We start from the raw sequence: 13,853 nt of genomic DNA on the forward strand, positions 1-13,853 counted from the left end.
ACTATGGCAACCAGGGTTATTGTATTATAAGTAAACAGTTTTACTCCAGAACCATATTTTGGTGCTATCACGCTATATCAGGAGTGCAAGACAGCGCAGTGTGAGTGGACTCCAGCTTGCTGTATCCATTATTCATGCCAGACATGCAGCTGCACCAGCCATTCATTACCTGAAATCCTGTAGTTCATACACTCACAGACCTCCGTGGGGCGAAGGAATCATTATACTGAGCGACGGCGGGACATTGATAAACAATGTCTTTGACCTACTCCAAAACTTTGATCTGTCTTAAAACTAACTGCAAGTCAAAAACACTTTCTGTTGGATCAAAATATTCAGGCTGCCTTTTTTTATGAAAGGTCAATGCATTTTTTAACAGATACTTACAAAGCAGACACATCACTGTCATGTATCTTCAAAAAATCAAGATTTATTCTTGTCACAGTCACACTATTGTCTTTTACAGATAGCGATCCTCCAGTGCAAATAGATTGTGACTCAAAGTATTGATGTGCAGTTGCTGTGCCAGTTTGTCTTTGTTGGTTTCTGATATTGTTGAGTCATTCAGGTCAGTGCACGGCCGGCCTCGATAAGAGTCATGGTGCTAGTGAAGAGACAGGCCACGCCTCCTGAGGACACCAAGGATGATTAAAAGTATCGGTGGAGCTGCGGCCACTGCAACAGCACTGCAGAACTGTGGGGAAGAAGATGAAGAAAATGTCGACAAGATATCACACCACAGGAGGCTACATCTGTACCGATGTAGCCAGTGCAGGAGTCCAAACTTTTAATGTATGTCTGCTGAGCTGCTGCTGGTCCGTCTCTCAGTCTGAGAACAGAAACAACTACAATTTTGTACAATTTTTTCTATCAGTGTTTCGAGGCACTGCTTGTACTACTTTATAGGAACAGTTCACCCAAAATAAAAATAAAAGCTACTTTCCCACTTACCCTTAATACAACTCCACCATCCACCAGCAAACTGCATCTGTTCACCTCCAAGGAGGACAAATTTGGGGCTGAGAGATACAGTTTGCCAGTGCTGTTGAGCAGGAAATAATTCCCCTAAAAACTCTTCACCTCCAAGGACTGTGGATTATGAAAGAGCTGTTGCTGTTACAGTTTGAGCTCCACAAACAAAAATCCACTCAGCCCCATTTTATTGGGGTGGCAGGAGACAGGGAAGATGGTGCCAGACTGGAAACCAAGCCAGTTCACATAGAAACTATCTGGATTGATAGATTCAATTAAGAGGAAGCAAGAAAACATCTTTTTTGTACTTTTGGGTAAATTGCTCCTTTAAGCTGTCAGCAAAACATGAGGGATGGTGGTGTAATTTGTCAGTTGGAAGGCATTACAATTTTTTTGTTTTGTTTTGATTAAAAACTAATTGTAATGTATAATGTTCAAGAAACAACTGTTTGCAGTAGTAATGCAGGAATGCTGCTGGCATGGATACATGAAGTTTAACCTCTACAGTGGCTACAGATGTACCTGTGTACGTCACACAAACCTTGATAGCCGCACTGTAGTCCTGTTGGAATGAATGCAGGTAAACACTGAAGAGGGCAAGACTGCAGGGCAAGTAGGACTCTGTACCTTCTGAATCTCTGCACCTTTTAAAAAAGAGAAATGATAATGAATGCTTCATCCACTTTACCACTATAGGCTAAGGGCACATACAGTGCTATGAAAAAGTATTTGCCCCCTTCCTGATTTCTTTTTTTTTTTTTGCATATGTGTAAACACTTAAATGTTTCAGATCATCAAACAAATTTTGATATTAGACAAAGATAACCTGAGTAAATATAAAATACAGTTTTTAAATGATGATTTCATTTATTAAGGGAAAAAGGCTATCAAAACCTACCTGGCCTTATGTGAAAAAGTAATTGCCCCCCAACCCTAATAACTGGTTGTGTCACCCTTGGCGGCAACAACTGCAATCAAGCATTTGCGATATGATCTGAAACATTTAAGTGTGACAAATGTGCAAAAAAATAAGAAATCAGGAAGGGGGCATATACTTTTTCACAGCACTGTATATGGACAACCTGTGTGTGTGCATGCAGTCAGTACAGACCTTTTGTATAAAGTAGTTAGGAGCAAAGTGTCGTCTGCCAGGTAAAGCTCTGGAAGGTCCAAGTCAATCAACAGTGACAGCGGCAGCCTGTAACCCTCCTCAGCAAGTAGCCCAAGGCTGTACCAGCCCTGTGAAATAAGAATGTCATTTGGAAGCATATGTATACACACGTATAATCACAAATCTACAAAATTAGACAGGCATACGCCAGGAAATCCTTTTTCAAAGAAGCATACCTGTGGATCCTCCCTTAGTGCTGCCAGTTTGTACATCTGTGCTGCAGAGGACAAGTCTTTCTCTCTCTCATTCTGGCCCTCATACAACAAGTCACCCACTCTAATTAGTGCTGTAAAGGTAACAGGATTATAAGTGTTAGAAATAAAATAAAAAGACGGTTTGGTAGGTTTGCATGCAAAACTTCCAAGAGCAAACTTGCAAAAGCTGCTTATTCACCATAAGTGTCAGGATTTTGACTCTGGATGGTAAGGTTGTAATACCTCCACATACAGTCTGATGCAAAAGCTGCATCCAGAAAACTTCCCTGTTGACATCAAGAATTTTTTTTTTTTAATGAATGAATAATGAATAAAAGAATAACAAAACCACAACAATGCACCTAATACAAAAGAACAGCACATGCACTTTTCTCCAACTCACCGTATTTTGTTCACACAGATATGCAACGTTAAACTGACCTGCTGCATACCCTGACTCAGCAGCTATCAGGTAATATAACACTGACATCAACCTGTTGAAAAACACGAGCATTAATTCAGCTGTAACTGGAAACAAATTGTCTCACCAGAGTCATAGCACGTGTGAATATAGGATATGATTACCTGTCACTCTTGAGATAAGAGGCCAAGGCTTTCTGTAAGACGCTGCCCAGGTATCCATTCTGCTCCGCTGCCCACTTGACCCACCTGCAGGCAGTTAAAGACATTTTAACATGCACTGGTCATGGAGGGGCATATTGATATGTCAAGAGACACATAAATAATAAGATCAGTGACTAACAGTACGGCATCAGATGGCCGCCTGTTCACATAGCCAGGAATCCCAGTGGTCCACATATCAGCAAGGTGAATCGCTCCACTGATGTGGCCTCTCCCGGCAGACTTCAGATAGTACTTATAGGCCATGAACTGTAAGAAAGACAATGTATTACTCATACAGTAAACTCAAATTAACACTACAGTATAGGCAACCTAGTAGATGCATTCACATTTGACCTAACCTGGTCTGCAGCTTTGCCAGGATACTGGCCTTGGGAGTACATGACACCAAGATTCATTGCAGCATCTGGACTGCCACGGAGGTCAGCCTGTTCCCACAGCTGCACCGCACGCTCATAGTCTCTCTCATACTGCTCATAGTACCAGGCAAGGGCATTGAATGCAGGAGCAAAGCCCTGTGGGGCAGAATAGTATGCCAAGCAATGCAGGGTATAAAAAACTTACAGTATACAGTATAGATCATCACACAATGTAACACTAGAACACTGAATCATAAAAAAAAAAAAAAAAAAAAAACCTGGTCCATTGCTCTCTTCAGCAAAGTGACAGCTCTTGGGACATCTTTTTCAACCCCGTGACCCTACGGAGCAAAGAACTAATATTCACCAAGGAACGCTATTCCAGCAGATGATAATATCACTTGTCCTGTTTCCAAACTCTGCATCTCTCCCCATCAAATGTAAGTCTGACCTGCAACAGGACGATGGCATAGTCATAGATTGACACTGGGTCCTCCAGTTGGACAGCTCCCCTCTCATAGTGTCTCACAGCCTTCTGGATGTTTGCAGTCACTCCCTGCTGACCCCAGAACAGCATGCGGCCAATGGCTTGCTACAAGGTAGTGGTTGAATCATCACCAGGATTTAACAATACAGCATGTCCACCTGCCTGAGATCAGCACTTTTCTTGCCCAAAGCTACATTTTCATGCAAGACAAACAATTTTGCATGGCAAAAATCTTTGATGCCGAGTAATCATTATCCACTTACACTTGTGGTTATGAATGAGAACACACATACGATACCTGTGCACACACACACACACACACACACACACACACACACACACACACACACACACACACACAAGCTTTGGTTATAATTCCTTGGAATTTGAATTGAGCTTCTTGTCTTTTTTCCCCTCCTTGTCTTTATCTGTATTTAGGTGCTTTGATTTCTGTAAAGCACATGGTGAAAACCTGAATATGAAACACATTCTATAAATAAACCTAGAACTTGTCAAACAAACGCAGTGAAACACGGTACCTCAGCCTCGGCTGCTCCGTGGCGGGCCTGTAGTTTCAGCCAGTGGAAGATATGGTGGTTCTCATTGGTCTGGAGGTTCAGCATCTCCTCATTGTTCAAGTAAATAGACTCGACAGTCGCCTAGAGAAAGAAAGAGAAACATTAAAAGTCATGGATTTTGATTTTCTCATTGACATACAATAGTAGCAAATTCTCTTCGCAGCTGTTTTTGTTTGTATGTACAGCAGTGGCAAGCAAACGTGATGGTCATGGGAACAAAATGTAGCAACAATAGGGAAAGCAGAGGGTGTGTGTATGTATATGAGTGTGTACTACTCACACATTATACCTCATATGAGCTCATAATGCAAAGTAAGCCCATAGCTCCCTAAAGCAGAGAAAATCTGGGATGTGGGCAATTCACCCGACCCTTTGCATGGCAGTCGTGTCTGTCACTGCCATTCATGACAGAAAATGAGATCTGTAAATCTGTTAAAAGCTCTTTGAGATGTATTTAGTAATGTAGGTGTCACTTTATTATCAAGAGATATTTGGGATAATTGATCAAAGTTAGGTAGACTTGATTTATTCATTCATTCATTTATTTTGGGATCCTCCCTCAGTATTAAAGTGAGAAAGACATTTGAAACCCAGAGGATTTGTGATTTAAAGAAAAGCACAAGAAGTCATTAACCTATGATAATGCATTTGTAACTGTGTAAAACCTTTTAGATTGTTTATGATAAGGAAAGGAGTGGTTTTTGTGTGGATTACCTGTTGGGATGAGGGATTCTGGCGGTCTAAGGCTGTCTGTTTAGCAATGTTAGCATAATATGCATAGGCCAGGTCTGGGTCCTGGTTCACGCCGTGGTCGCCCGTGTGGTGCAGGTGCCCAAGGTGCAGAAGTGCCAGTCTGTAGTCCCTCTGGGCTGCCAGCAGAGTCAGCAGCCATGCCTGCACAGAGCACAGGGGCATGTGAGGAGAACAAAATTGGATTTTTATTTATTTATTTATTTATTTTTTTCAAATACTTGACTCAACCACTGCAAGGACAAGTTTGGGCTCAAGCTCACACATTAACACACACCTTATTGGGCTGTTTCTTGACTCCCAGGCCAGCACTGTAGATCACAGATGACAAGTGCAGGGCTTGGTTATCTGCTAAGCAGCCAGCTTGGAGCAAAAGAGGTAATATTCTGCTCACTACTCCAAGGCTGCTGGCTTTGCCCAACTTATGAAGTGACAAGGAGTACAGGGCTCTGCCCACTGCTGCCAGGCTAACTCCCTTTCCCCCTGTGTGTGAAGGCAAATTAAACGGATTTGAATCTTTGATGCTTCATGACACATGGATGTCATATGCCTGTCATGTGCCACTCCATTTTGTACAGCTTAATTCTTACCATGTTTAAAAGCCAACAATTCAGCCAGTTTTGCAGCATATCGTCTCTGAGGCACACTCGCTTCCCACAGCTCACACCGTTTTAATGGATGTGAATCTTTTACCCTCCAGTTATGATAAACATCCATACAACTCTCTGAAAAACAGAACAACGACATCAAGTGCCGTAAAGCTCTGGTCGTGGTCCAAAGGACAGAGGAGCTACAAGGCAGTGCAAGAAGGGAATGTATAGAGTGCAGTTAAATTCAGTCTGCACACCAAGCACCACAAGGAGCTGCTGGAAATATTTAAGATTACTTTAGTACCATCTAGTGGATAACAAAAGTGACAGCCACTACCAGACTCTGCCTTCTGCTTGGCCTTGAGGGAATATCCACTGATTTTCACATTTAACTCAAGATGAAAACGCTGACAGGTCTTCAGCCATCCAGTCAGGTTCACAGTCTCAATAAGGTCTGGCACAACGACTTCAGACTGCGGATGAGAACAATTAAATGTACAGCATTCAACAGCAAACGGAAAGCATGTACATTTACTCAGGTATTTTACAATTTTGCAGAACTTTCTACTTGAGTATTTCCAGTTTTTACTCCACTCCACTACCATTTATCTGATGGCTGTAGTTACTTTGCAGAATATACTTTCACTTGCAAAATACATAAAAGTTGATGCATTGTTAGAGTTTGAGCTATCAGTATATGGAGCAGTTTGACCTAAGGCCACCGGGAACAAATGTCCTGTATAGGTTAATGCCATTCTCCAGAACAAGCACTTTCATTTATTTTAGTTCCTTTACTGCTACAATTTATATGCTTGTATAAAAATTAATTTTCTTCTACAGGAGTGTTTTTCCATCATGGGTTTGCTACTTTGACATAAGAAAAGGATTTGAGGTCTTTTTCCACCACTGACAGCAGACCACAGATAAAGGCTGTGTGCATTACCATGTTGTAGGAAGGTACTCTGTTGCGGTAGTAAACCACTGGCCCATAAAAACCTTCCACTCCTCTGATAAATTTTCCTCCTCCAATCACAAAATATCCCTCTGTGTCATCCAGCACCAAAGCATGTTTGAATCTGTAAGAGATGGTTAAAATATACACTTTATAGCACATAAAGATGCCTCAGTTTTGAATGGGAACCAACACTGAAATGACATGCAGAATATTTTGTCATGCTAAGAGTAGACTTACATGTGCTCTGTAGAGTGAACTGTCCGCTGCTCCTCATCTATGCACATCATGGAGACAGTAACCTGAGATGAAGATGACAGCTTTATTCACCAGTTTTCCTTCAGTCCAATTAATCTGCTCTCATACGTCCTCTGGTGAAAAAGATCACTCACAATTTGACCACGCAAAACCAAATTGACTTGGCACCACTGACTTAGAGGCACTGTGAAAGGACAGAGGAATGCAGAGGATTCCCCAGACTCTCCGCTCATCTGGACATGTAGCTGGCCTGCGGACATTTCCAAAAGTTGAGACTATTTAACAGTTACAGGAAGACTCTAACATTGTGGGCAAAACACCTTTTTTTCAACTTACCCAGACTGAGATAACATACCTTTTTCTCATCTGTATGACCGCTTTGATGGAGCTAGGCTAATGACTCCCATATAAGTCTTTATGCTAAGCTAACACAAAATGCTACCCATAGCAACAAAACCACTGGATATGAAAATGGTATCAAACATGCAGAAAGGGTTTTTTGCCTAAATTGTTGGAATATTCCTTTAAATCCAGACACTGTTAGTATACAGTGACATTTAAAAAGGCAGGAGAGGTGTGAACCCATGTGTACCTGATCTTGAGAGAAGCAGTGCAGGTGTGATGTAGTTATTGTGGGAGTCCAGGTGGTAAAAAACTCCACACATTCTTTCCTGACAGTGTCTCGACACTAATATCCAGATGGAAAACATACACCTGGCAAACATGAAAACAGCATTTGACAATCTGACCCTAAATGATGACTTTTTGTAAGAATAAAAAGCTTTTTTAATATGTGTCTTTTGCCTTACCATGGAGAAGAGACCGCCTTGAAACGCAGGAACTCCAGAACCTCACTGCTGTGAGCGTCCAACATCTTAGTGATGCCAAAGTTTTCTCCAGTCGAAGCGTATATTGAGGACAGCAAAGGCACCGTTTCTAAATGACATCAGGATTTTTTAAATTTTCTACATTTGAAATGAAAACTGGCCACACAAATTCATGCAGAATTAGCATTTGGCTTCCGAATTAGAATTTCCACGTGAAAACAAAATGAAATCACATGAGATTTGCATCTTCACATGTGACTAGTTTCTTCACATGTGAACTATAATTTTCACATGTGAAAGCAACACATTTCACATTACATTACACATGAGATTTACATGTTCACATCAATTCCACACTTTCACATGTGACTGGATTCTTCTTATGTGGACTAGTGAAATAATCACATGAGGTTTCAGACTACATGTGGAAAAATCAACATGAAAATCACATGTGAACTCATATCAGATGTTGTACATCACATTTTTCCAAAACCATATGTGGTTTATTTCACATGATTTTTACATAAAGGCAATTCACTAGAATTGGTCACAATTCAAGAAAAAAAAAAAATCAATCCAACATTGTTTTAACCTGAAACAATTTAATTCTGAACATAGACCAAAATTCATATCAAGGCCCGCTGGACAAAATCACTTGAATTCACGATCTGAAAGTCAAGGTGGAAATGCAAAGCATGACAGTTTGAAACCTGTGTTCACTGGCCAGAGGGCAGACAATAGTTGTGTGCTGAGTATAGGTCCTTTGAGCCATGAGCTCACTTCCCTAACCTTACCTTTCTCCAGTGGGCATTGTGTCTTTGAAGACTGGGGGTTTATTTGGAGCATCTGTGTACTCCAGGGAAGGCAGAGTTGATGCTGCTTGAGAGGACGACTGAGAGGGGGTTTAGGCTCCAGGCTCGCCACATCCTGATCCAGGACAGCCTGCTCACTGACATCAGATCCACTGGACTCGACTGACGCTCGAAGGATGCAGCTCAGCACCCACTGTGAGTCTGGAACTATCCCATCGGCTTTGAACACCAACCAATCTGGCAAGCTCAACTTCAGAGTCCTTATTTTGATGCTGCTGGGCACACAACTCCACTGTCTGAGCACAAGTGTGGAGGTAATGCCAGAGTCAAAAGAAATAACACTCTCCAGCTGCACTCCTGAGGGTTTATCACAGGAGTAAAGTACCTTCAAAAGATAGTCTGATACAGGCTCCTCTGGAGGATTCAGGAGCGTCACCTCATTTAAACCCCAGACAATCTGCACAACAGGAGACATGCAGGTGTTGTTAAGAGTATCTTTCATTAAACAGATTCTGTCACCACTGTGTAACACATTTAGGAAGGGATACTTCTATTCCTACCTGTATACTGAAGCAAAACTGACAGATGTATTTGTACAGTCTATGATAATCCATGGTCCACACTGTCGTTTCATGAATATTCCCATTAAAATCTGGGATTTTCAGGAGAAAATAAAGGAACAATGCCGCTATCTATAGAGTTGTAATGTCACAAAAGAACATAAAACACCTTAAGTTCCGGACACCATCCTGCTTCAAATGAGGCAAGTGGTTAGGTAAATATTTAACAGCACCTGCCTCCACCTATTTATGCACAGGGTGGAGTCATGTGAGCATGGAGCTACAGAGAAATGTAAACAAATGTCATAGCCTACAGCAGGTAGGTATGTTTTTTTTTTTTTTTATACAGTAAGAACCTGCTCTAATCACTTGATAAGACCAATTTACAAATGCAATTCATATTGGAATTAACTGTGCAATTCATTTGCTTTATTTTGTGAACTGGGAAACCTTATAACGCACACCTGACACCTGAAAGAAATGGGACAAAATCTCAAAATCACACAGTATCACCAACTGGTAGCAGTAAAATGTAAAACAAATCAGCTCATTTTTCATTCAAAATAGTTTATTGCTATCATGCAGGAGTGCCATAAAAGTCTAGAACATCACAGAAGATGCAAAATTATCATTTTCTCTGTACAAATATATGCTTTCATAAATAGAAGCTCAAAATGAGAAATAGAGAGAAAAGATAGGGCGGAGAGAGCCAAATGCTCCAGTCGATCCACTCCTCTAACCCAATGTAGGTTTTGTTACAGCAGTTGACATGCATCAACATTACAGTGCATTATACTTGGAGCAGACACTGACACACGTACAAACACACACACATACACGCACAGTCACACTCACACTCGCACTGACGACATGATCCATTTACAGCTTCATCGTGCAAAAGAGGTACAAATGATAAATTTAAAAAGTACTGGTAGGAAATTCATGTTTTCAGCTGGCTACTAAACAAAACGTTTAGACACGTCTTTATACATCCATACCATCTGTTACACTATGAGGCATCTGTCGGGGGGGCTGATGGTGTCATTTGCAGCACTTTTTGGTTGTTCAATGTAATCAGGAGCGCACTAGGTGTACCGGTGTCTCAACTACTTTAATCTAGTACCTACAGCTACTGATGCATAGTTCTGTGCTCATATCAAACCATTAGTAAAAACTGGCACTATATATATTTTTTTTTGTTGTGGTAATCTGAAGATAGCACTTTTCAGGAGCAAGGAGATGCCTGCGTTCCTGGTTCTGTATGTAAACTTTGCAAATGGATTATTGTTGCACAAACAACACCCGTAGACATTCAGTCAGTGCTTAAAATCATGATATACAACCCATCCCAAATATCTTTTTGTCTTAAACATGAGGATAAAAGATGCTTTCAAACAGAAGTGAGGAGCTGCTTTGAGGCTACCTTATTAGGGGCTTTGTGAAAGAAGTTGGAGGGGTCGAGCACACCACAAAAAATAAATGGAAAGGCCTCGTACGAGAATAGCGATTTGGCACTTTGACATGATTGGCCTTGGTCTTTAAAGTGTGCTTGTAGGACTTGAGAATATTTGTTTCAATAAATATTCAAGTCTAAGTCTAAATCTTGGACAAAAATGAGTACAACTGGAGAAAAATTATTTTTCTTACGACAGAGTATGTCATACAGACCAAAGGTGATTTTGCTAATTCAATGAGATCATCTTCTGTTGTCTTTGGAAAGAAAACCTGCTCACACTCAGCTCTGCATGGTTGTACATGGCTGAGTACCCAATTTAAACCGGGTATAAAGCAAGAAGAAAAAAAAATAATCTGAGATTGAAAAGTTGTCCAGGGAAATGTGTACATGATTTTAAATCAAGTGTTTTATGAATCTGAAATGGCTGCAGGCCTGACATCAGGCATGGTGCCAGAGAGCTTTAAACCCTGTCTAAATTATTGGTAACACTTTATTTGGAGTTGTGCTCATAAGACTGACCTAACACTGTCATAACTGCGACATGACAGCTGCCAAGACCATAAATGAATATTTATGAGTGTCATTAGGCATCTTTCTGTCAATTCTGTCACATTCCATGCAAAGCTGACATTTGTCGTCGTCATGACAACTTGACATTGGTGAAGACAATGTCAACTTTGCATGGAAAGCGACATAACTGACAGAACGACACCTGATGACAGCAGTTATAAATATAAATGTGTTTAACAGCTATCATGCCAGTTACGACAGTGTTAGGTCAGCCTTATGAGTACAACTCCAAATAAAGCGTAATCAGATTACTTTGACCATTATTTCTATGAAATGATTTTTATGATACTGTAATGCTATCTTTGCCTGAACTCCAAATGAACTTCACTGACTGTTAACTTTTGTTTCAGATTATATGACCAGGCGTTGAAGTGCAGCTGACATAATGAAGCAGTTGCTGTCAGAAACATTTCTGCCAGGTTTCAAATTACCACAACTCACAAGGAGGGGCTGCGCCTCACATCTCAGCGCTCTGTGGCCCCCTTCCTCACTGACTAATACTGACTGCTGTGAAATATCCACTGTCCTCCTAAATGATTATTAAAACAGAAAGGACGCTAGCCTAGGAACCCATGTTAAACTCACACCCTGTTTCACTGATTCAGTTCACATTCAGCGGACAAATGTCAGATCCCATTTATCCTGTCAGGCAGTCTTTGAAAACAAAATGGAAAACTTTTTTTTTTTTTTTTTTTTTTCAAAGGAGAAATGACAGCAAGGCTAGGTGCTTTAAATGCAGTTTTTTTTTGTTTGTTTTTTTGTTTTTTGTTTTTTTTTTTTTTTGGTAGGAACAATTATTATTATTTTTTTTTTAATCAAAACACCCAGACATCAAGTTTATTCTCCAGCATACACCATGGCTAACCAATTAAATAAAGAAAACTAAAGGAACAAAGGTCCCGATTCAGCCTCAACACCTTTGCAACACTGAAGATTTTGGTAGCGATACACATTTCCGGAAATATGTGGGAGTAGGCTGCAACAAAACCTTGCAAGCCAAGCATTACACACTCACTCACACACACACCTCAGTATAAATGTTTCAATATTTACCAAAGCATCTAGTGTTGCATTTTGATGGTCCTTGTAAAAGATCGACTCTCTGCAAGTTAGGTGAACTTTCAATAAGTGAGAACTCTATTATTCAGTTTATTCTCCATGCATGTGGTCTGATCTTTTACAGGATCAATTTACTCTTCATGTTACTGTTTTGCAAATTTTCCCACCACGAAAAGTGTTTAGTTGTTTTGTTTGTGTATTTTTTTTTTTTGTTGCTGTTGTTTAACTAGTTTACATGAAACACCTCAACGTGCCATTTCTTCAACCGAGAAGACATTAAAATACAGACAGGTAAGCATCAATAAGAAAATTATAACAGTCAGTTAAAAGAAACTGAGTGTGAATTCAGTTTGGGTTTGTAGGCTAGGTGGGTAATAAAAGAAACATCAAGCACTGTTTTAGCAGATTAAGGACATGAACCAAGCAAACACTAACAGCATTTGAATATCAGTCAAACAAAAGTGAAGACATGCAAACTGATATATATTGAAGAACAACAACAAAATAATAATAATAATAACAACAACAACAATAATAATAATAATAACAACAACAACAACAACAACCGGGAAACATATTTCCCTTTTATAGACCGGCACCATTTCCTGCAGAATAAATAGTTCTTTACATTCCAATATACAAACCTACCCATAACCCACATATTCAACATTGACCAAATAAGGAGAAAGAACTGACTAGCTGGTTGCTCCCACAGTTCCTCAGAGTAGGTACCTAGAAAATGATGGAATGGCAACAAATTGTGCCATTATTGACTAATAATGAACCAAAAATGAAAGAAACTTTTTCAAAAACAGAACAAAAAGGAATACAGTCAAACAGCTTTGAAAGCTCGTAGTTCATAGCCCTTATTTCCTCTGTTTCTTGAAGATCTTAAAGGTGTGTTTCTTGCGGCTGGCAGCGGAATCAGTGTCTTCTCCCGTAGAGCCACTGTCCTCCTCCAGGGGGCTCTTCTTGGAGGACAGCTGCGGGATGCGGCTGCTGCCTTTGGCCCCCACGGCCCCTGGCTGCCCTCCTGTAGGTGATGGGGTGTCGGGTTCGGTGGAGTTGGGGCTGAGGGAGCGGGAGGACTCCGACAGGCTGTTGATCTCTCCTAGGCTGGCTGACTTCTCAATGCCATACACCTTCTTCATGAGTATGGGGCTATCGGGCACCAGCTCGCCCTGACCTACCCCCTCGTGAATGCGGTTCCCTCCGTTGGGGGTGTGGGCATGCAGTGAGGCGGCCTCATCTGCACGGGCGACCAGGCCATGAATGAGAGAGGTGGGTTTGACCAGGTGGCCTTTGGAGCTGTAGGCAGACAGCCGATCGCCGACTTGGGACAGGGACAGGGAGGAGTCTGAGTCAGAGCGATTTAGGTCTCTGTGGGGAAATAAAACAAGTGAGAAGAAATGAGAACAGAGCCAAAGAGGTCAAAGTTGAAGCTTTGCATGCCCGCGTTGATCTACACTATGCCTGCAAACCCAAGGACACTCTGGGCACAGCCAGGACACGGGAACTCCACACTTGTTAGTAGTGCAGGCACAGAGCATCAGGAATGTTGAGATGGGTTGGAAAATGGTAAAATAAAAGCAAAAAAAAAAAAAAAGCAAACAAAA

At 41.0% G+C, this 13,853-nt stretch overlaps 2 protein-coding genes across 4 annotated transcripts in view; both read right to left on the reverse strand.

Annotated features, from left to right (window-relative positions):
* Window positions 1-444: 444 nt before the first annotated feature.
* Window positions 445-9,226, reverse strand: LOC115370273 (protein sel-1 homolog 3). Its single transcript, XM_030067218.1, has 23 exons — window positions 9,153-9,226; window positions 8,575-9,049; window positions 7,763-7,889; window positions 7,546-7,667; window positions 7,088-7,203; window positions 6,936-6,997; window positions 6,687-6,819; window positions 6,081-6,216; window positions 5,744-5,878; window positions 5,431-5,636; window positions 5,118-5,297; window positions 4,365-4,484; window positions 3,790-3,930; window positions 3,617-3,679; window positions 3,321-3,494; window positions 3,101-3,228; window positions 2,923-3,006; window positions 2,741-2,831; window positions 2,537-2,624; window positions 2,320-2,429; window positions 2,084-2,211; window positions 1,514-1,616; window positions 445-694 (listed from the first exon to the last, which is right to left on the reverse strand). The coding sequence occupies exons 1-23, from the start codon at window positions 9,204-9,206 to the stop codon at window positions 605-607; spliced, it is 3,066 nt and encodes a 1,021-aa protein (XP_029923078.1). The 5' UTR covers window positions 9,207-9,226; the 3' UTR covers window positions 445-604.
* A 1,122-nt stretch (window positions 9,227-10,348) lies between these two features.
* stim1a (stromal interaction molecule 1a) overlaps window positions 10,349-13,853 on the reverse strand; it is a 42,689-nt gene continuing 39,184 nt past the window's right edge. For 2 of the 3 annotated variants that reach the window (XM_030066658.1, XM_030066657.1), the window contains one exon: window positions 10,349-13,617. In XM_030066658.1, coding sequence (XP_029922518.1) covers window positions 13,104-13,617 — 514 coding nt within the window. In that variant the 3' untranslated portion in view covers window positions 10,349-13,103. The remainder of the gene's footprint in view (window positions 13,618-13,853) is intronic. The other variant, XM_030066660.1, reaches the window with a different exon arrangement.

This window comes from Myripristis murdjan, chromosome 13 (assembly GCF_902150065.1).
Source record: "Myripristis murdjan chromosome 13, fMyrMur1.1, whole genome shotgun sequence".
Classification (NCBI taxonomy): domain Eukaryota; kingdom Metazoa; phylum Chordata; class Actinopteri; order Holocentriformes; family Holocentridae; genus Myripristis; species Myripristis murdjan.